Genomic DNA, 24,215 nt, shown 5'->3' on the forward strand with positions numbered 1-24,215 from the left:
ATAAAAGAGCACAACTTTCATTAAGGAACCATGACCAAAAACTGACTAAAACTTGGTGAAACAATTGACCAAAGTGAGTTGATAGCAGGCTGCCTCAAGATTAAACTGACCAAATGAACAGTAACTGTTCATTTGGTCATAACTCGAGCTAGGTAGGTCAAATTGACCTGAAATTTTACCAGCAATTAGATATGATATAGACCTAAAACTTTCATGAAGAACACCAACCCAAATTAGGCCATTAACTCATTCAAATCATTGAGCAAAGTTAAAATTTCTGTACTGAAATTCTGCAGATTTTTAGTTGAGCAGCAATGTTTGGATAGCTATAACTCTCTCTAGAAAACTCGGATTTAGGCGATTCTTGAACCGATGGAAACCTAAGACATAGTACAACATTTCATATGAAGAAAGTGAGACCAAATTATGAACTTAACTTGATCAAATTATTGACCAAAGTTGGACCAAAAATCTGCCAGCACCTAAATTGCAGTATGAACAGTGCACGTGAACAGTAAACTTATTTTGGCCATAACTTGAGCTACAAAACTCCGATTGAGGTGATCCAAAAATGAGAATACACTTAAAACAATAAGGAACATTTTCTATGAAGGAAGTTTTGTCAAATTCCAACAGTAGATCGACCAATGGAATAGTGCAACTTCGGAGAACCAAAACCGAAAATTGGCAATTTTGCCAAAATGACCTAAGCTTTAAACAAATGACCAAAACCAACAAGTTTGGTGACCAAAATGTGGTATGTGGGTGAAGTTGAAGTTCCCATACCTATTAAGCCTTAGAAAGTCAATAATTTGACTTGAATAGTGCAGTAAATAGTAACCCGAAACACAAAATTTTGAGAATGTCGAATTTAACACGTTAGAGTTAGGTAAATGTGAAGCTAAGTTTATTTTGAATTTATTTTAAGTTCAAGTACTGAAACATTATAAAATTGTGTGTTTCAGTTGAAAAGAATATCGGGAAGGAACCCGAGGAACCGAGTCGAGGCTAAAGGACGACTCGTTTGAGGTTTGTGCACAATATTACTATGCTTTAAAAAAATTCATTGATTAAATGAATGAAATATGCATTTTATTGTTGCTTTGAATTGTTGAAAGTATTGTGACCTTACTTATGATGTTTTGATTCAAATTGTGAAATTTATTGTGTATATTTGAAATGACAATGTTTAGCAAATTGTTAAGATAAGTTTTGAAACCACAGTATCATGACCATATATTTGAACACCTCACTAGCACGACTAGTGGGGGTAATTAGTTTCGAATTTTGATTTCTTCTCTGGAGAAGTGTAGAGGTGTGCCAGTAGAAGAGGATGTGAATGGATATCCATATATTTGAGCTAGCTAGCCTTGTGATATGATTTCTCTTTAGCCTCTGGCTATCGAGATTCATGTGATTTCTCTTAGCCTCTGGCTATTGAGATTCTATTTGTTTCGAATGGCATGATTTAACTGTGGGTTTTATGAAATGTGTTTTGATACTTTGAAATAAACTTGGTTTACATGTAAAATCTTACAATGCATGATTGTATTTAATTTACATGTTTAGTCAAATTTTTGAATGAATGTGCTTTAAGTTTTGCATAAAGATTATTTTAGTATATTGTGCACCACTGAGTCTTAGTACTCAGCGATAGCTTTTATTGCTGTCGCAGATACAGAGATTAGAGGAGCAGCAGACTGAGCTGCTGAGGTGTGTGAAGTCATCAGCTTGAAGTTTTTGGGTATAATTTATACCCTAACTGTAAATATTCCTTTTGATGTATATATTGCACATAAATGTATGGACATGTACATGGGTCTTGAGCAGTTTGTACAAAGTTTGTATAAAAGTTGTAATAAATTTTAATTTGGACTTTTTGAATGTAAATTTTAGTATGATGAATATATAAATTGTTTATCTTGAATGGAATATGAATAAATGATATTGATGGACAGTATTTTGAGAATTTTTGAACTTGTGAATTTTGAGAAATTGGTTGAGATTGAGTATGAATTTGAAGCAGTGGTTAGATAATTATTGGAAGTGCTTTTATTTCAGGTATTTGAAGAACGGTTTTCTCAAAATACAGAGGAAACTCTGTCAAAATTTTTATAAGATTTGCGGAAAACCAAAATGGCCAAAAATATTAATTAGTTTTAATTTCAACATAAATGTTTTAAACATTTATTAGAAATGCTCACCACTTATCAAAAATAGGAAAATTGTTTTAAAATCCCTTGTAGGGTACTTAATGAGTTATCGGTAGGTGAAGTGCGGTAGTTCATTAGGTATTCTACGGGATCATGTGATGCCTTACAGAGGGGTAAGGTGTGACATTAGTGGTCTTGGATGTCAAGTTTAGGAACAATTCAAGTAAGGTTAGAAGAAATAGTGTAGCTCAAACAAAGTAGTGGGAGTTGAAAGGAGTAAAGCAATTGAAGTTCAAAAATGAGCTCCTCGAGTCCGAAGCATAGAAGCTGGATGTGGAGGCTAATGATATGTGGATACAGATGGCATCAAAGATTAGAGAAGTAGCTAGAAAAGTACTTGGAGAGTCTAGAGGACATGGACCACCCTCAAAAGAGAGATAATGATGGAATGAAGAAGTACAAAAGGCAGTGAAGAGAAAGAGGGAATGGTATAAGAAATTACTTAAGTGCGATAATAATGAGGCATATGAACAGTATAAGATAGCAAAGAAAGAGGCAAAAAAGGCAGTTAGTCAAGTACGAGAGCAAGCCTTTGAAAAGTTATATGAGAAACTTGGAACTAAAGAAGGAGAGAAAGATATTTATAGATTAGTAAGGAGGAGATAAAAGAAATGTCAAGATTTCAATCAAGTTATGTGCATTAAGGATAAAGAAGGAAAAATGTTGGTGAAAGATGAGGACATTAAAGAAAGATGGAGAAATTATTTTGATGATCTCTTTAACAATAGTCAAAGTGGTAATAACGTGAATATAGACTACAAAGCAATAGAAAAGAATGTGAATTATACTAGAAGGATTAGATCTTTAGAAGTAAAGGAAGCACTTAAGATAATGAAAGTGGGTAAAGTCTGCGGACCTAATAAAATACCAATTGAAGTGTGAAAGTATTTGAGAGATATGGGAGTGTCATGGTTAACTAAATTGTTTAATAAGATTTTAAACTCAAAGAAAATACATAATGAATGGAGGAGGAGTATTTTAGTACCTATTTTTAAAAATAAGGGAGACATACAGAGTTGCTCAAACTACAGGAAAATTAAACTCATGAGCCATACTATAAAGTTGTGGGAGAGAGTTGTGGAACATCGACTGCGCCATGACACTTCTATCTCTCTCAATCAATTTGGCTTCATGCCCGATCGTTCAACTATGGAAGTGATCTTTCTCATTAGAAGCTTGATGGAGAAATATAAAGATATGAAGAAAGATCTACACATGGTTTTTATCGATTTGGAGAAGGCTTATGATAGTATTCCAAGAGATATCTTATGGAGAGTGTTAGAACAAAAGAGGGTATCTATTAGGTACATACAAGTGTTGAAAGATATGTATGAAGGAGCAACTACTATTGTGCGCACAGTGGAAAGGGACACAAGAGATTTTCCTATCTCAATTGGATTACACCAAGGTTCAACTGTAAGCCCTTACCTTTTTATATTAGTTTTAGATGAATTGACAAAACATATACAAGAAAATACCCATTGGTGCATGATGTTTGTAGATGATATAGTTCTGATAGATGAGATGCGAGAAGGAGTCAATAGAAAGTTGGAGCTTTGGAGAAGCACTTTAGAGTCAAAGAGTTTTAAGTTAAGTAGGACGAAAATAGAATACATGCATTGCAAGTTTAGTGAAGGCCGAACTGGTGATAGGAAATGAGTTAGTTTGGATTAAGTGGTACTACCCCAAAGTAATCACTTTAAATATCTCGGCTCAATCCTTCAAGCAGGTAGGGGATGTGAGGAGGATGTTAATCATAGGATTAAAGCCGGATGGTTGAAGTGGAGAAGTGCCATGAGAGTTTTATGTGATTGTAAAATTCCCAACAAGTTGAAAGGAAAATTTTACCGTATAGCCATACGACCTGCCATGTTATATGGTAGTGAGTGTTGGGCACTGAAGAAGTCATATGTGTCTAAGATAAGAGTTGCAAAAATGAAAATGTTAAGGTAGATGAGTAGTCATACTAGACTAGATAAAGTCCATAATGAGAGTACTAGAGAAAAGGTAGGAGTGGTGCCAATTGAGGATAAGTTGAGAGAAGAAAGATTGAGGTGGTTTGGTCATGTGAAGCGTAGACATGCGGAGGCTCTAATTAGACAAGTAGAGCACATTAGGTTAAAGAATAGAAAGAAAAGAAAGGGTAGACCTAAACTGACTTGGAGAATAGTAGTACAACATGACTTAAAAGCATTACATATTTCCGAGGATTTAACCCAAAATCGTTTAGAATTGATAAAGAGAATACATATAGCCGACCCTAAATTCTTGGGATAAAGGCTTAGTTAAGTTGAGTTAAGTTATTTATTTCTTTAAAAAATTAAGGAAGTATTAATTATTTTTTCCCAATTTTGTCCTTATCTATTATTATTTCCAATGTATTTATCTCTTCCTATTATTTTTCCTTATCATAATCAAATATAAGGATATTTTAGTCAATTATTAGTTTTTTTTTACATAAAAGTGAGATTATTCAATTATTTTCTTAATTTTTATTTCTTTGTAAATCATAAATTATTGATAAAAATAATCTATACATTTGGCAATGTAGAAAAATAAAAAATGATATGGTGTAGTTAAATGAATTTTATAATTAAATAGCTAAAATCGTAATATAAGATATATGGGTATTTATAAGTTACTAATATATGAAATACGTGCATTGCATATGCATTAAATAGTTTATAAGATATAATTATTTTATTTATATATACACATAAAATTAAATATTAAATTTAATTATTTGTATTAAAATATTAAAATTTTTTAATAATTGCAATTAAAATTTAATTAGTTTAATATATTTTTTTGATACCTAATATTATTATTGTTCTAGTTAAATTATTCTACATCTTCAAATGTTGTAAAATTGCAAAATAAGATTTCCCTATATAATATTAAGAAAATTAAGTTAATAATTACCTTTTTTTTTAACATCAAAACGTATTTAATATCCTTAACTTTTTTAGGGCTAAGTGGTTGTGAATAGATTCAAATCTTTTTCCCTACGTATTTAATTATTGTTTCTTGTAGCCCAAAGAATTAAAGAAGTGGAATAATTAAATATTAAATATCAAATTCATTCATTATATTTACGTATATTTAGAAAAATTCTCTAACATTTATGTTGGAATCAACTTAACAAGACGTAAATATTTGTCCTTTGTCAAATGTTACAAACTTGCCATCCACAACCCTATTGGGAGGATCATCCATTTCAACATTAATTAGTTTCCACATATATTTTTCTATTTATTTTTTTTTTTTAGAGGACCAACTAGTTCCACATATCAATTTATAGAATAAAAGAATTTTCTATTAATATTCTTAATTAATTTTGTGGATTTTTTACATATTTTCCAAAAGTGAATTAATATATACTTTACTTCTCCAAAAAGGCAAAAACACCACTCAACCACAAGTGACCTCCCCAACAACTTGGTAACAAATATATATATATATATATAAAATAATAAATAAGAAATTAAGGCTTTGAATCTCAATATCTAGCAAAGTCTTAATTTCTTAATTATAAAATATACATAAAATTACATAATTTAAAAAGTTATTAATAACAAATTTTATTTTATTTTATTCAGATCTCCATTTTTGAGAAGAAATTGTTTGTGGGTCAGGCCTGAACAATACTGTAGAGTGTAATTTTGGGCTGGGTTGAGCCCGGCCCATTTATATCAAAACAAATGTTGGGTTTTGTGGTTGAGAAATCGAGACGCATTTTTTTTTAAACGGCAAACGACTTACCGTTTCTCTGTCTCTCTCTGCGCCTGCCGCTAGTGAACTCTGCGAGTGATGCCTTCGCTTCGATGGCAGCTCCCACTCTGAAACGAGTCCTTCTCTCTCCTCCAAAACTCATAAAACCCAATTCTCTCTCCTACTTCTCCTCCCAATCATCTACATCTGCCGATAAACCCCCTATAGTTTCCACCGTCGTTTCACTTCTTACCCACCACCGCTCCAAATCCCGATGGAACCATCTCCGCTCTCTCCTTTCATCTACCAACACCCTCACCCCTGTGCACTTTTCCCAAATCGCTTTCCATTTAAAATCGAATCCCCATCTTGCCCTCCGCTTCTTCCACTTCACTCTACACAACTCTTTCTGCTCCCACAACCTGTACTCTTACTCCACCATCATCCACATCCTCTCCCGGGCTCGCCTCAAGTCTCCTGCCCAGTCTATTATCCGGGCTGCTCTCACCTCACCCGTGTTGTTTGATCGTAGTATTGCACCAGTGAAATTCTTAGAGGTGCTAGTGAAAACGTATAGGGAATGCGATTCTGCTCCGTTTGTGTTTGATTTGTTGATAAAATCTTGTCTTGAGTTGAAAAAGATTGATGGTTCAATAGAAATTGTGAGGATGTTGAGGTCTCGTGGGATTAACCCACAAATTAAAACTTGTAATTCGTTGATTTGTAGCGTTTCAAGGTATAGAGGGTCTTACGCGGGTTATGGACTTTTTAGGGAGGTTTTTGGATCCAAGGATAATGAGACTGAGGAAGAGGTGAAAAGGAATGTTAGAGCCAGGCCTAATGTACATAGTTTTAATGAGTTGATGATGGGCTTTTACAGAGATGGTGAAATGGAGATGGTTGAGGAGGCATGGAATGAAATGGAGAGATTTGGATGTGTTCCAAACGGGTTTAGCTATAGTGTCTTGCTGGCTACGTTGTGTGAGGAAGGGAAGATAAAGGAAGCGGAGAAGTCGTGGGAAGAAATGAGAGCAAGGGGAATAAAGCCTGATGTTGCAGCTTATAATACTATCATTGGTGGATTTTGCAAGATTGGGGACATCGAGAAATCCGAGGAGATTTTAAGAGAAATGGAACTGAGTGGAGGAGAAAGTACTTGCGTTACTCTTGAGCACCTAATCAATGGCTACTGTAGAGTTGGGGATGTTGATTCTGCGATTCTTGTGTATAAGGATATGTGTAGGAAAGATTTTAGGCCTGAAGCTTCAACTATAGATTTGTTGGTTGGAGGGCTCTGTGAGAAGAAAAAAGTTGCTGAAGCTTTGGAGATTATGAGGATTGCAATGAGAAATGTTAGTTTTCATCCAAGTGGGAAGAGTTACGAGTTCTTGATTAACGGGTTATGCGAGGATGGTAAGATGGAAGAAGCATTGAAGCTTCAGGCCAAGATGGCAGGCAAAGGGTTTGAGCCAAATCCAAAGATTTATGGTGCTTTTATTGAAGGATATATGAAGTTAGGAAATGAGGAAATGGTAGCGATTTTAATAAAGGAAATGTCTGAAGCTCAAAAGCAGCAGGAAGAGAATTAGATGTTTATCATTGACAAGCTGGGACCCTGCAACTCCAATCATGTTAATCACTTGGCAAAGATGGGAAGCCATGGTATGCTTATGTGGAAAAATGTGTCTTCGTTTTGTGCTTTTAATGCAATATTTTTTCAACATTTTTTCATGGACAGGACCAGTACAGATGTTTGAGAGCTTTTAACTTTGGTGGATTGGCTGCCATGCTCTTAATGTTGCAAGTTGCAACAAGGTAAAATGAAAGATGATGATGCATACTATTCTATCATTGTAAATGTTTGATTTGAATATGCTTGTTTATTTAAATTATCCTCAATGAATGCATCAGTCATTATGCATGTAGATTATGTAAATGTATAAGCAAACTTGCCACCGCCTCAAGGTCATGTAATTTATCAGATGTCCTGAAATTATTCAGGAAGTGTTTACAAGTACTCTTATTCTTCTAGCAAAGAATTATACTGTGGTATTCCAGCACCTTCATCAGTGATACTAGTCAAAAATCTATGGAATTTTGTGGTAGCCATTTGGCCTAAATCAACCAAGGTTTCTCTATATTTCTCTACTACAATGATTTTGATACTCATAAAATCATTTGATACGAGCTAACTGATATTCAAGTGTTCTAAAATGGTCAGAGAACAGAAGTCGAGCAATTTCCAGGATGTTTCAACCGAGGAAACTAAGTTGTCCTTCTTTCTGAAGGAAAAAAAAAAAAAAAAGGAGGAGCTGTGAAGAATCAGAAAGTGATTCTTTGCCAGCTGATTCATGCTAATTTTGTTGAAAAAGGATTCAGTTCTTCTTGTATGTTAAATTGGATTTTGAGAAGACAATTATGCAAATGAAAAATTTTTGACAAGTTACTTTATTTTTTTCATCTCGGTTGATACAGTATGTATTTTAAACCTCAGGTTTATGTCACTAAGAAGCATTTCTGTACCTCATTGAAAGCTAGATTTTAGGCTTTCCTCAATATTTGATGAGTTATTATGAAATTGCTATTTTGAATTTGTGATCCTTATTGAATGATAAAGATTGGCGTTTAGCTACTAATCTGAACCAGACTGGTGGAATTGAAGCAAGTATTCACATAATAATAGTAAATAAATTGATTGAACTAATGATAAATGATAAAATTGTCATCAACCGACTTAAAAACTTCGTGTGAAAAATTACAGCACAGATGATAATAGGATGAAGAACAGGAAGTCAGGAAGCAACTGGAGGGAAATTTTGTGCGATATTGAATTTCCATGAGAACAAAGGTAGAATCTCAACTGATTTTATGTAAAGAATCTATACTGTTTGCTGTAGTTGCCCTTAAGACTTGTACTGCACTGTAAAAGGCAGCAGATCATGGTGCAGTAGAGTTAACGTGCCAATTCATGTCTTGGGTTCTTCACATAGCTACCAGAAAACAGCTGTGAACTGTGCAGACTAAGCTTGTTTAATATTCAGAGCGAACAGATGACGGGAAAAGTATCCTAGAGGACAACCGCAAAGCGAGCTTTAAACAGAGAGTCCACAAAGAAAAGAAGGAGAATATTCAGAGACTGGTCATCTTATTGTTATTATCTTGGACAATTGCCCACAACTATTTACAAGAACCATATCATTTCATATTCACCCGCTTTCAAAATTTGAAACACTTGATATTCGCTTTGTACAAATCTTGGATTTAGAAAACCCATAAACTGTCATCAAAATTTGGCAAATGGGGTACATCAAAAACCAGCCTGAAAATCACAAGGAGGGAAGTAACCAGAGATTGAACAGAGATGAAACCATGGACAGAAACCAAGACAAGAATGCCATAGCAGCAGATATTTGGTATCTACTGCAAACCCTAGGAGGGCAATATGACCCACCAGCATGGAGCAGGAGATCCACAACACTAGCTGTTGAGCATGCTGCAGCTAGCATAAGAATTGATAAAACCTGCCATGAATTGTTAAGATTTTGTCACAAATAACTACTAATATGTGCATTGCGTAGTTTCAGATAAATCACAATGGTACTTAATCTTACCCAATCTCCAATGGTAACAATCAGCAGTATTCCAGGCTGCCGGATATGGCATTTAAACAGAACAGAGTATCCATCAACAATTGCCAATGTGAAACTCCATGGGATTGCCAAACCCATGATTGTGACCAGGTAGCTGAAGAGCAAGCAAGTAAAAGAAAGTTAGAAACATTTCACCAAGAAAGGATATTGAAGCACACAAGCCCATTAATCAGCAGTGTTGATTTCGACTTCTATGAAGTGTGTTGAACTTATAGTTCCAGGATCTCAAAACTAGTTTTTGTCCAGGAACTAGTTCAAATAGAAAGGGACTAGAGTAAAATCTATCAAAAATTGTAGACATTTACTTCATCTCAAGCTTCTGCTGAGATGTAATTGAACATATAACACATAACATGACACCATTATTGGAACTGATTCTTGCAGATGCAACAGAAATGGAAAATAAGGGAAGAACAAATCCATTTTGATCTCATCATATCTAGGTCGAGCAATAGCATATGATGGTGCCCTTACTAAGGGTACATATTTATTGGATTGAAATTTTCTTACCTAAACAAAATGCTCATGAGAAATCATGAGATTGAATTTAGTTGAGAAGGAAAAGAATCTGATTATGGAATTAAATTTGGAAATGAATGATAGACAACATATCTATAATCTATGATATGAAACATGTGTTACTGCAATTTTAAAACAACAGCAGAACCAAAAGAACAGAAAAAGAAAAGAAAAGAAAAGGATTATACTAGATCAACTCATATACAAGAAAAAAAAAATAGAAAGACTACCAGAAGGCAGTGTAGCTGTAGAATTGAACACTCAAAGACATGAAAAAGAGAGAAGCAGAAGAGAAGATGATCTGGCCCAATCTCAAAGAAAAGCTGGCAGTGGTTCCCATTGAGCCAGGAACATGATCATCCATGGCTTTTGTTGCATTGGATCTTCTTCCTCTATTACTATTTCTTGGATTGCCGCCTTCTTAAGGCTCATCTTAGCCCTTTAATTCCCACAAACTTTTCATCACCTAAAGTAAAATCAACCTTTATCAGCTCTATTATCCAAGATTCATCAAACATAACATGCCAAAGATTTGAGTGGCCTTTTCTTGCAAAAACTATGAAGAGAAAGTGTGAGAAAACTCTGAGAAATGACTAGAAAAATTGAGAGAAAGAGAAGTCGTAATAGGAAACGTCAGAGAAGTTTGCAGTTTTCAGGTGAGGGAGTAAAGACTTGTGGGGAGAGAGGGTGATTAATTGACCAATAATAATGTTAATAATCCAACTAAGTTATGCCTTCATTATGTAGGATTTTTGATACTGGGTAATGGGCTGCACGTTTTATAATAAATCTGACTTGAAATTGTAGTTGTGGCTGTGATTAAGGAGAGGTTTGCCAGTTGCTTTAACTTTCTGATTCTGTCAAACCTTTTAAATTGTCTTCTAAGAAAGCATAATCACTGTATATATATATATATATATATATATATATATATATATATATATATATATATATATAAAAGATTTTATCTGAATTGAAATTCATATTATTATTTTTGTTTATCTTTTTATATATTTTATAATTCATTTGATTTTATAATTTTTTAATGTGACTATTGTAATAAAATATTGAAGTAATTAAAATTAAAAGTTTTCTTAGAAATTACATAATTTTGATATAAAGAAAATAAAAACATTGAAACTGCGTAATAAACGGCGCCGTACTACAAAAAAAAATACTATGGCGTAACTGCAGTTAAAAAAACAATAACATGGCGTAATCATCCTTTGCAAAAGCGAATGCGCATTCTCTTGCTGATCAATTCTGAATAAATACACGATAAACTGTCCATTTGAAAGTGGACATGTGGCGATGCTTTTTCTATTATCAAAATTAATTAGAGAATTACCACATGTAATTAATAATAATTTTCTCTAATATAATAATTAATAAATTATAAAATTTTAATTTCAATTTTATTGTAAATTAAATTAGCAGTCTCTTCTAAATTAGTTTTATAAAATATGATTCAAATAAATTAGTAAAGATGGATTCTTCAATCTTATAAAATTAGTATATAACATCAATGAAGTATATTAAAAAATTGAGAAAATGAAAGAAAAAATCCATGAAAAAAAATATATTAATTCTTTAAAATACATGTATGAGTATTGAAGAAATAATAATACTAATAATAATAATAATAATAATAATAATAATAATAATAATAATAATAATAATAATTTTTATAAATTAAAAAAATATAATGAATCTAGTTATGGTGGCCTTGAGTTTGTGATAATTATTAAATTCATATCAAATCAACCAGTTAAACTGATTCAGTAAATCTTTCTCAAATCAATTTGAGTTTATAATTAATCAAATAAAAAAATAATTCTATGTGACTTAGTCGATCTAATTGTTGAATTGATGCAATTAATAATCTAACTAAATAAAAAAATGATTCTATGTTACTCGGTCGATTTAGTTGTTGAATTGATATAATTAATGATCTAACCGATTCAATTAATCAATAAATTTAATATTTTTTTAGTGTTAACAAGGAGATTTAAAGTCAAAATCTAATAACAAGTCTTTAAATTAAAACCAATTAAACTGATTTAATAGCTATGCGTTTGTAACATATATATATATATATATATATATATATATTAGTCAATAAATATAATATTTTGTTAATATTAGCAAAGAGATTTAAAGTCAAAACCTTATAACAATTCTTTAAATCAAAACCGATTGAACTAACTTGATAATTATTTATTTGTAATATATATATATATATATAATATTTTTATATAAAATTTAAAAATATTATTAAAATTTATATATAACTTGTAAAAGTTAAAATTTGAATTTAAATAATTAAAATTTAAATAATTAATTTTTTTTATTTATATTAATAAATATTATATTTAATTAATTTATTTAATGACCCATTAGTTCAGCCACTGACACATTAACACAATCTTTTCACCGGTCAATCTTCAAACCAGATTTAATAACATTAAATTTGGTAGTACTAATAAATAAAATAATCATTTAAAATTATAATAAAAGTTAAAATTTAAATTTAAATAATTAAAATTTAATTAATTAATTATTTTTATTTATATTAATAAATATTATATTTAATTAATTTATGTAATGAATCATTAATTCAACCACTGACTCATTAACACAATCTTTCCACCAGGTCATTTAATAACATTGAATTTAGTAATACTAATAAATAAAATAATCATTTAAAATTGTAATAATTGAGGTACCAATGGCCATAATAAAGATAGGTAGAAAAACATATAAAAAAAATTAAATGCCTAATGTAACTGACAATAATTTATATATATGTGTATATATGAATGCTATGAAATACATGTATAAGCATTAAAGGAAGAAAAATATTAATTGTATCTTTAATAAATTAAAAAATAATATAATAAATTTAATTATCAAAGGAATTTTAATAATTAATTAATTAATAAATAATAATAATGATTTAAATTATGAAAATGAGATCATAATATCAATAATAAAAATAGTGAAAAAATAGAAAGAAAATTAAATAACTAACACAAATGACTATAACTATTGATTATAAAGAAATTAATCTCTACATAATAAGTACCATGTAAAACACTAAGAATAAGTGCTATGTGATAACTCTAAGAAAAATTTTACCTATGTTATAATATATATATATATAATTTGATAGATTAGGTAGAATAATTAATTAAAGCATAATAGAATATAATTTTTCCTCATACAAAGTATTATATTGTGTATATATTTATGGGAGCAATATATTTTACTCCACCTCAACTATATTATATTACTTATTTAATAAATATTTATGATGAAAAAAGAAATATGAGTTAAATTCATGAAGTTTTAAATTCAAATTTCAATTGAATGTAATTATATTTTAAAAAAATTTACGACATTATTGGGAGTAGCTGGAAATGTTCACTCATCAAAACCCAATTTCAAAAGAAAATGTGATCAGCATTGAAAATTCAACTAGAAAATCAAGAGAAATTGAGTTATTTGAGCCACAACTAGCACCTTCTGATTTCATGTAATAATAATAATAATAATAATAATAATAATAATAATAATAATAATAATAACTAAGAAAATCTTCAAATACTAGTTAAAATTAAAGCTTAAATGACCAGCAGAAAAAGGAAAACCAAGGCTTTAAAGGGAGTGTGTCAAACTCAAACCTTTAAATTCTAAAGAAGAAGCATTAGTGGGAAAGGTAAAAGTGCATCAGTGGTGAATCTGAACCCTTCTAAGTTCTAAAGATGAAGCATAAATTGTTTTGCTTTAGATTGTATTCAACTTAACATTGTACCATTGTATGAATAAAGAGCAACAGAGTTCAACCCAAAAAGGGTTCAGTGGCTTGTCTGCATGGACAAAGTCCTGATGCTATTTATCTTGGTGGTCTCTTATGTCATCGTTCATCTCCAGATTGGGCGGAGGAGATTGCTATTTTCATATCTAATGCTTCATCAACACAAATTCATTATTCCACTTCTGAATACAAAAACTAATCCTGGGAGATTCAAGTTCTACCAGTATGAGAGTGTAACACCCCAAGATTTTAAATTTTATTATTTTATGAGCATTATTGGTATTTTAATTTTATTTAAATTTTAGAAAATTTTTTGAGATTTTTCGGATTTTGAAAATCGGGTTCGATTTTCCGAAAATATAAACTTTGATGATTTTTAAAAATTAATTTAAAGACCACGTGGCAAAACTAAAAATATATTTGGAATCTACGAATTTTTTTAAGTTTTCTGGAATTTTTTCGGAATTTTTGAACCTCGTTTTCGGTCCCGAGGCAGAGTAAAAATTTAAAATTTTGTATCCTAAATCGGACCGGCCGAATCGAACCAGACCGGATCGGACTGATCGAATCGGACCTGCATTTTCTTTTTCTTCCTTCTTCCTCCCGCGCGCGTCCGACCTCCTCCCCTTCTCTCTCTCTTTTCTCTCTCCTCCCTCCTCCCCTTGCTGCGCCGCCACCTCCCCACCTTGCCGGCGCGCAACCTCAGCCCACCCCCACGGCCGGCCGCCGCCTGGAACGCCGAAAAACGGCCCCAGAAACGACATGCAGCGCACGCGCGACTCCTCGATTTCCCAGCCGAAATCTGGCCGATCCGGCCACCAATTGAACCGGGTCTTGTGTCTAAAATCATCTACTCGTCGAGAGCTTTCCATAGACACCAAGAACACCGAAATCCATTGAGCGCTTTGTCCAATTTTTGCCCGGGAAGTTTTAGCCCATTTTGACTTTCGGGCTAGATTTCTCGCAAACCGTGAATCCCACGAGAAAACCGAGAGTACCAGAGCGCTCCACTCGTCAAGATCTTCGCGGCGACATAAATTTCGAATTTTTGCCGACACCGTTTTTCGGTGGGTCCCACTGAATTTCGCAGTGTCTTTTCGAGCATTAAATGAGCTTAGAAAATTCTGAAAAATTTATGTATTAACCCCTGTGTCGTGGGCTTCGTGTAGGTATCTTCAATTCGCGGAAATTCGGCGATTGCCCGTTCAGTGAATTTCCTACGCATGCACTGCTAGGAATAGTCTCCGAATTGGACCGAGGTTTTGGCTACCCCCCATTGTCAGACGTCTCGAGCCCGTCCCCGAAGTCGGAATCGGCAAAGGTAAATCCGAACCTTGCTTTTTCGTAATTTTATAGTGCTTAAATAAGATTAAAAATCCATAAAATATTCGTGGTAGCTCAGAAAATTATGATTCTTTTTGCAATAGCCTAGTAATATTGCTAAGGACCGCGGGGCAAAGTTTTAGAATTTTTAGAGCTTGTTTGGGTAATTTTTGCAAAAATGATCAATTATAAGGACTAAATTGAAATTTTACATATTGTGATGGATGACTGATTTGATGGGCCCAGGAGGGGCTGTATGATGTGATTGAGTTGTGGATATATGAATTGTGAATATAGAAGTGTGTTTTGAGCCATTTTGCAGGTTGGGTAAGTCCTAGGTATAGGGGAGACTCTGCCGGATTTTCGGCACGACTTAGGACGTATTTGGTCTTTTCTTGATTGTATTGAGTCATTTGTATTAAATAATTGTAATGTAATTGTCAGGTGAGCCGGGACAGCCTTCTTCCTCCGCCCAGCCCGCCACAATGACCGTTGTCAAGTCTGTGAGTAAAATATTAATTTTAATTGTAATTTTACTATTATTATATTTTCAAGCATGCCCATGCATCACTTATATGCATATATCTATGTAGATAAACTTTAGGCACGATTTATATTGCATTCATAACTGTGAAAGTGCCATGTATGTTGCTGTGGTAATTTGAAGCAGTGTGCGTGCGTTGGCGTGCGTATAATGTGGTGTGGACTATGGATAGGACGGGTAGTCACGGCTTGAGATCTTCGCTGGGACCCGATCCTTCGGGGGGTAGTCACGGCTTGAGTTCTTCGCTGGGACCCCCGATTTGGTTTATTAAGCGAAAGTCCGACTTGAGTTCTTCGCTGGCACCAGGTTGGATTTAAGAGAGCTGTATAGGGAATCAGCTCCCATATATTATGATTGATATCACTGGGTGTGTGAGTGCTCCAAATTACCTTTATGATGTTATGATGTGAAAATGTTGTTGATGTTGCATTTCACTCTACAGGGTGCATTAGTTTTAGATAGTTATAGAGATTATAGTTAAAATTGATATTTTACTCTGAAGTCAACGCCACTCTGTTAAATATTTTTTTCAGGCTACAGGAGGATATTTTTGAGATTAACCTGCTTTCTTCCTCGCAGGTCGATTATTAACGTTTGTATAAACTTGTTAAATCTTAGAATTTCCGCATGTGTTAGAAATGTTTATTTGATATGAGTCGGTAAACTAAATTATTATTTTGAACCTGTAAACTTAATATTCTATGCATGTTTGGTGGATTGAATGAGGGAGCTGAGCTCCCATTTATTTTTATGTTGATGAGTATGTGGAGGGTGAGCTGAGCTCCCCAATTGAGTATTTATTGTGTTTACAGGTCGGGTGAGTCAAAAACTCCCCGTTGAAAGGTCCATTTTATGGCCGGACTCTGTCCGGTTGATTTCTTGAAATTGGGCCCAAATGGGCCTTAGAGTTAGGTTAAGTGAATAGTTAGGCTTACTACGAGCCTCGGGAGCTTTAGGCTGGCCCAGGTCCTAGTGCCGGTCCGGCCCATAGGTTGGGTCGTGACAGAGAGAGACCCAAAATACTAAAGATCAAAACCCAAAATGTTTAATGTTTCCTTCATTGAGAAGAAAATTGTGAGCTTAGTCCTCTATGGAATTATTTATAAAGTTAAATATATATAAAGTAAAACAAGTTCAGAGTAGGTATTCCGAAAAGTTGAAAACTAACCCCAAGTCCTCAGTAGTATATAAATTATTGATAAAGAGAAATGAACTCTTTTACTGTTGCTACCATGAAACCAAAAATACATTCCACAAAGTATTTATCCTAAAACAGTCATGACATGATATCGGAGTGTCAAATCTTCAAAATGATAAAAAGATAAATGATCTAATGCTCGTGCTGGCCTCACATACTTCCAGTTGAAGTAAAAAAACAGACTGAAGCTCAGACACTTGCTTCACTCCAACTCAATTTCTCAACTTCTGGACCACTACATCAGCAGAAAAAGATGAACAAATAAATATATAAATAATCAGAGATAGATAACATAGAAACCCATAGAAACCATCTTAAAATATTGCTATCATGGAACTGAAGATGTCAAGCTTGCTCACATTAATTTCTATATACTCTTTTTGCCATTCTATAAGCAATATTGATCCTTTTGTTAGACAACAAAAACAAATAATTAAGAAGCAAAAAAGCTTTCTTTTTTTTTTCTGTAATTGCTTTTTACTTTTCTCATATGAAATGGAATTTAAATATTAACCAATTAAGTTTTCTTACTATAATATCTGTTTTACAGCAAAATCAAAATTTATAGAAAATATTCCCAGAAACCAAAAGGCAAAAGGTTGACTAAATAGTGCCTACATAATTTCTTTATTTTTTAAGCCAAAACTTAAAATTCATAGGTAAATTTTTTAAAAAATTTTAACTTAAAATACTTGGAACAACAAAAACTTTCTAGTCTAGAGGCAAAGAAATGGTGAGCACCAAAAAAATTGAAAAACTATAACAGTATTCAAACAATTGGAATAACCTGCTCACACAGTGCATGATAAGCTGGAAGAATAGAACAAACAGCCAATTGCTCGAGCAGTATTTCATCTTAACAAAATATTGTACATGAAGACAAATCTACCCTCCGACCTTTGAAGGCATATCCACAGGCATCCAATCAAACTCACTCTTAAAGCAAAAGTCCCACTTAATGCACCGGACAATAAAGATAAAAGCTAAGACCTTAATTAAAGAAGCAAGTAAAGCTATACTGCTGATGGATTGATACAGCAAAATCAAAATCAGTGGCCAAAAGATTCCAAAAGAATGTTGACTTATCAATGAGGGGACAAATTACTTAACTCAGTTACAGACCAAATATCCAAGAGTAATGAGTTTTCCTTTGTTCTATTATGGAATCCAATAACAAACCTACCTTATCTTCTAGATACAATCAGTTTATAATTCATAGGCCATGCAAATTTTGCCCCTTTTCTCCCTTTCCCATTTTAAATTTGTTTGGTAGTCAAGCATAGCACATGAAATACAATAGCATAGAATCATATATTTTTTCTTTCTTCCTTGGGTATCGGGGGATCCTATGGTAAACTTTTATCATATCATGTGTACTACAACTAACTTATTCTTAACTTTTCAATAGTCTTTGTTCTTTTTTGGACTGTGAAAAATATATCCTCAATCACTTCACTATTTTGTTTGTATAATCTAAACATGTGCTAAATGGTGGAAAATTAGGTGTCATTGCACTTTCCCTTTTTAAAAAGAAAGGTAATATGCCTTCAAAATATTCCCATTTTCATACTCAGAAGTCGCAATGTATTCAGAAATCCAACTTTTTTCCATTTTCGAGTGTCCATACAAAATAAGGATACATTTGACTCAAGAAATTGATGCTTAATTAACATGCAATTCCAGTCATACAAAAGATGATGTTATAATGATACTAATGACAAGTTGACAACAGTTGGTAAAGGCAGTAGACACATAATCCAGCCAGTGTCTGAAAGTGGCATAATAAAATTTACCAACAACAATGGTGGTATAACAGAAGGGTAAAGGTAATAGAAAAACTGTGGTTCAGATATGCTAACACTGGCAAGTTTGGTGGCGGTAACAATATGGAGGAGGCAGATGCTGGAAGAAGATGGCAACAGAAGCATATTGTAGAAGGTAATAATAGCAGAAGTGATTGTGGAGTTTAATATTGAAATTTGATATAATACCGCAAAGAAAATAAAAGTAACAATTATTCTTCAGAAATGTAAGATAGTGCATAATTACAAAAATCTTAACGAACAATGTGGGACCGCACATATTACACAACTCTATAATTTGCAGCCGCTAGATATGAATATGCGCGTCTATGAGTACATAGACAATGCTAGACTTAAGCCAAAGTGAAAGAAGAAAAGGCAATGCAACATAAACTGGACTCTACAGAATTTCATTATTTGGTTGGTATGAAATCTATCCATTGCTTCAATTGATAGTTCTCTCTTATTTTTTCATAAAAGAGGATCTAAAGACCAAGCCAAGTATATGATGGACTGAAACAATGCTAATATTGACTGGGTGTGCAAGCGAGAGGAACCTGCAATTCTCAAGATCAGAGGCTACCAGAACTTCAGTATTCAAGAAAGCAAGGCATAACCAATTCCACCAAGATCTATTTCAAATCTATGGTTAATACCCAAAGTAGACAACCTTGGAGCCAAAAATATGATTACATTGGGGCACATAAAAGTTAGTCAACTAGAGATGATGCACCAAGTTGACAAATTCCTTCTTTCATCCACAGGGTTAACCTTGACATTTATGCTCAAAGGTAATCCTGTTTATCATACTTGACCATCATTTCAATTTCCCATGAAGTTTATCACTTTAGGGGAAAGTGTCTTTTACTCACATGAGTTACGGCCACCATTCTTTTACTCATTCTTCCTTTACTTTCTTCTCTACCCACCATAATCTTCCGCACTCCGCAACATGAACAAAAATGTTGCTTCACCATTCTAAACTCACACTGCCTCCAAATTTAACTCATATGGATTCAAAAAACTTCTGAAGTTTTAAAGATTTATTCACAAAAGTTCATATAATCAAAACAACAAGTCATTACATGATAGCTCAAAAGTCGAAACATCCACGTTACTCCCAACTCAAGTGAACTCGCAATCACTTTTGTATGTGCACTAGTCCTACAACAATTTCTTAATAGTTCTACATCACACTTTCAGGAAATCGTAGCTCCATTCACAGATGAAAAGCAAGGTAAATAAAATGAAATAAACCCAATTCATAACCTTAATCAACTTTTCAGCTCAAGTGTATTCACACCAATCATTATATAACTCACAAAGTAGAAAAAATACCCTCCTAAAATTACTCCTCCCTTCCAAGGACAGAGAGAACCAGAAATTACCTTGTTATAGGGAGAGAGAAGAGTTAGAATTCGAGCTTGAGCTCATCTTTTTCATCGGAGAGGAAGTGAAGAATGTAAGGGGTGACACGGACGACGGCTACCCACACGCCGAACATAGCCACATGGGTCTTCAACTGCTTCAATGCCTCTGCCTTGTCTGGTTTTCGCATAAACATTCCTGGAAACATGGTTTCTCGATTTTACTTCGACTTGATTTCCTCTTTGGTTTTATGGTTTGAGCTCTATTTCTTTTCTTGAAGAAAATCTAAAACCCTAGATCCCTTTATTATTTGTGGATTACTAAAGGGTTTACTTGCGGTTTCGAATCCAAATAAAAATCGGCATCTAACCGTGCTGAAATCCAAAAAGAATTGTTACCAAACCGGTTTGGTTCTAATTCTTCTTCAAGAATCAAAGCAAAACTGTGTGGGACCATACCAAACAAAACAATCGACTTTACATTTTTTTATTTTTTAGATATATTTTATAATTTAACTAAAATTATATATATTTTTAATTTTTAATTTTATATATATATATATATTAATTGAAGATTACATAATTAAGAAATATATAAAAGATAATATAAATTTTTTATTAAGAAATATATTTTTGATAATCATATAATTTTTTTTTTATTATTATTTTTATAATTATTTTTATATTAAAAAATTAAGATTATATTTTTTATTTTAAAATAAGTACAGTAATATTATAATTTTAAGTGTTAAAATCAAAATCTAAAATGAAATTAGAATTAAAATTAAAATAAAAAAAATAAAAATTAAGATCAGAACAATACTAAGATTATTTAAAACTTAACTAAAATTAGAAGCTAAGTTTGATTTCAAATCTAATTTCTAAAATTCAATCAGTCAAAAGTTTGACTCCTATTTCTATTTCGATTCTCAGTTAGAATTGAATAATTTTAGTTTTAGGTCATTAACGCACATGGCTTCGAATACAACATTTGGAGTCTTTTAGAGTTCTCCATTTGGCATTAAGTGATTAGTTGACTGCATCACATGTGTCAACTTAATTAGCCATTGGTGATCTCTCTCTTCTCTCTTTTTAGCTTTTGGATACCTGAGACACTATGCTCATTTTTTGTTGAGCAATGTCAGCTGTCTCCTGCCCTTCGGGATGGGAGACGACTCTCCTTCCCTCCGAGTATTGGTTTCCCCTCTCCCCTTCGAGTGAGACTATAAATATTTTTAGGTTTTCTTTCTTTTGATTTATAAGCATGGGTTGGGTATAATAATAATAATAATAATAATAATAATAATAATAATAATAATAATAATAATAATGGAGGATAATTATATTCTATATCAGTTCTTTATACTCTTAGTTTTTTTCTCGTGATGTTAACATTTTAATTTTATTTAATTTTATAATTTAAATATACATATAATTGCAAAAGTGAAATTTAAAATTTTATGAAATGTTATATAAATTCACATTTTGCATATATAAAGTTACAAAAGTAACACAAAAGTACTTGAAAATTTAATAAAAATTATTACAAAATCAATTGAGAAAGGGGTATTGTGAACTGGTGTTAATTGCAGGTTCGACCAAGGCATGCAACTCTTCCTTTACTTCTGCTAAACCAATCATTGTACTGAGATCCTGAATGAAACAATATGCATTTTGAAAAATCAGACAACAATGTGGGAATGAGGCAAGTTTGGTAATAGAAATCAAATTAAATTTGAAGTCAGGAATTAAAGAACATCCATTAAGTAAAATTGTTCAGAAAAATGAATGGTGCCAACATGGTGACCAATAACATGATTACCATTAGGCGATTTAATAGAGATTGGCTTTGTTTTCTCATAAGTGGTAACAAGAGATAATGAAAAACAGAAATGATCTATGGTTCCTTTGTCTAGAATCCACAAATTAGACTTTAATTGACTAAAAAGGGTAAAATGATTACCTTCAGAGTGATTAGGGAATAGGACATTGGTTGGGTCAAAGGAAGTGTTACCAATTTAGTTTGTTATTACTTGGTTGGTTGAATGAGATAAGGAAGTCAAATTATGATCCTGAATCAAAGCTAACAGCTTTTGATATTGGTCTGGAGTGAAATGCATATCAAGATCCTCATTAACACTTGGATAGTATTCAACAATAGGAGGCATTATTGTTTCACCAGAAAAATTATTAGCAGTTGAATTAGTATTCTTGAATTTAAAGCCAAGAGGAAAATCATGCTTCCCATAGCAGATGTCTACAGTATGCCTCTGCTTGCCATAATAGGTACAAAATTTTACTAATTTAGAAGATTTTCCCTTGCCTCCTTGAATATTTCCATAAAACAGATTAGTATATCCATTTTGACCTCTACCATATTATTCATAACCAGCTGAATTTCTATAGAATGAATTAGAAGATCCATTTTGACCTCAGTCATATGATCCATAACTAGAATAAAAAATTGTTGGGCATATTTTCAGTCTTCGCAGCCCATTTACAAACACATTTGATTCCATATTAATGTTGATTGTCATTTGTCTCATACTTTGTTCATCAAAGGTAGTGATTCTATCAACATAATTCGTTATTTAACATTCGCAAATTGTTTATGCAATCTTTTGAGGAATCGTATCACATAATCACTTTTTAGATAATTTTATATAATAATAATAGCACAACATTAATAAGGCGTAACACATGACCATGAATTGGTCTAAAATTAATCAACTCATTTCAGAGAATCTTAAGCTTAATAAAATATTCAATAACTATATGCTCACCTTGCTTAAAATTGTAGATCTCTTCTTGTAGATCTGATATCTGAATAATGTTCCCTTGTAAAATCTATCCTTCAAATCATTCCATGTATCAATTGACTTATTAATCTGCATGATACTCTAAGCAATCGAAGGAGACAAAGATCTAACAATCCAAGATACGACCATAGTGTTACATCTCAAAGTTAAAATACATCTAATCAGTTATTGATGGAGAAAACAATGAACCATCAATGATCGATGCTTGTTTCTAGATGTTAATGTCATTTTCATGGGTCAAGCCCAAGAATGATAATTTGATCCATTAAGAACAGGTGATATTAGTACTAGAGCTAGAGCTGGATTTTCATTAGGAAAAAGAAAATATGGATTAGAAGGATTTTGAAAATGATCATTATCTTGATTAACTACCATGAAAATATTGAAAAAATATTAAATACATTAGGAAATTTTCTATTGAGATATTTAAAAAATAATTTTTTAATTGCAAATTTAATAATAATATCAAACAAATTTATAGTAAGTTTAAAAAAATTATTAAAATTCACCTAACATTATTAAAATTTTCCAACCTACCCAATTATCAATCTATACAAAACTTATGAAGAGAAAATAATTACACTTTTGCGACTAATAGATTCCTTTAATTATTTACCATTTTCACGCTCTTTTAAAAGAATAATGCTTTATTATTTTATTTTTATCTCTCGCATTTGAATTTTTCTTTTATTCAAAATCATTTGTCACCTTTAAAAAATTAAAAACATTAATTTTTTTTTTCAATTTTACCCTTTATCTCTATTAAATATAATAAATATTTATATAAAAAAATAATTAAATGAAATAAATTACTAATAAGTTTTTATAAAAATAATGTAATATAATAATTTTCTTAATTATCATATAAAATCCATTGCTATAGATAAAAATGGATGGAAATATTAACATCTACAACTTACAAAAAAAAAAAAATAAATGTGAATTTTGATAATTAACACTAAAAAATTTTCAATAAGACTAGAAAAACTGATATCAATAAAACCATGCAATAAATTTTAATGATCATATGTTTTTTCTTTTTTTTTATAAAAAATCATAAATTTAGTTGAACATTTTATAGATGGAATATCACCATGAAAGCACACCTCTATAAAATTTTCTAGGACGCATATTATTTTCATTATAAAAATGCCATTGTTCCTTCATTATATACTCTAGAACTTAAAAAAAAAAAAATTAAGTACTTTATTTTATTAATTGAATAAAAAAAATTAATAATCTAAGTGTATCT

At 32.0% G+C, this 24,215-nt stretch overlaps 3 protein-coding genes across 3 annotated transcripts; 1 reads left to right on the forward strand and 2 right to left on the reverse strand.

The window, feature by feature from the left end:
* The first annotated feature begins 5,946 nt into the window (after window positions 1–5,946).
* LOC110665076 (pentatricopeptide repeat-containing protein At2g15980) lies at window positions 5,947–7,984 on the forward strand. The gene is made up of 2 exons (XM_021825066.2): window positions 5,947–7,586; window positions 7,663–7,984. Exon 1 carries the CDS (start codon window positions 6,038–6,040, stop codon window positions 7,511–7,513), a length of 1,476 nt encoding a protein of 491 aa, XP_021680758.2. The 5' UTR covers window positions 5,947–6,037; the 3' UTR covers window positions 7,514–7,586; window positions 7,663–7,984.
* Window positions 7,985–8,683: 699 nt separating this feature from the next.
* LOC110665077 (CASP-like protein 5C1) lies at window positions 8,684–10,897 on the reverse strand. Its single transcript, XM_021825068.2, has 3 exons — window positions 10,324–10,897; window positions 9,536–9,668; window positions 8,684–9,445 (listed from the first exon to the last, which is right to left on the reverse strand). Exons 1-3 carry the CDS (start codon window positions 10,455–10,457, stop codon window positions 9,251–9,253), a joined length of 462 nt encoding a protein of 153 aa, XP_021680760.2. The 5' UTR covers window positions 10,458–10,897; the 3' UTR covers window positions 8,684–9,250.
* Window positions 10,898–16,933: 6,036 nt separating this feature from the next.
* On the reverse strand, window positions 16,934–20,504 carry LOC110665075 (mitochondrial import receptor subunit TOM6 homolog). Its single transcript, XM_021825065.2, has 2 exons — window positions 20,166–20,504; window positions 16,934–17,210 (listed from the first exon to the last, which is right to left on the reverse strand). The coding sequence occupies exon 1, from the start codon at window positions 20,351–20,353 to the stop codon at window positions 20,189–20,191; it is 165 nt and encodes a 54-aa protein (XP_021680757.1). The 5' UTR covers window positions 20,354–20,504; the 3' UTR covers window positions 16,934–17,210; window positions 20,166–20,188.
* Between the last annotated feature and the right edge of the window lie 3,711 nt (window positions 20,505–24,215).

Source organism: Hevea brasiliensis, chromosome 15 (genome assembly GCF_030052815.1).
Source record: "Hevea brasiliensis isolate MT/VB/25A 57/8 chromosome 15, ASM3005281v1, whole genome shotgun sequence".
In the NCBI taxonomy this organism is placed as follows: domain Eukaryota; kingdom Viridiplantae; phylum Streptophyta; class Magnoliopsida; order Malpighiales; family Euphorbiaceae; genus Hevea; species Hevea brasiliensis.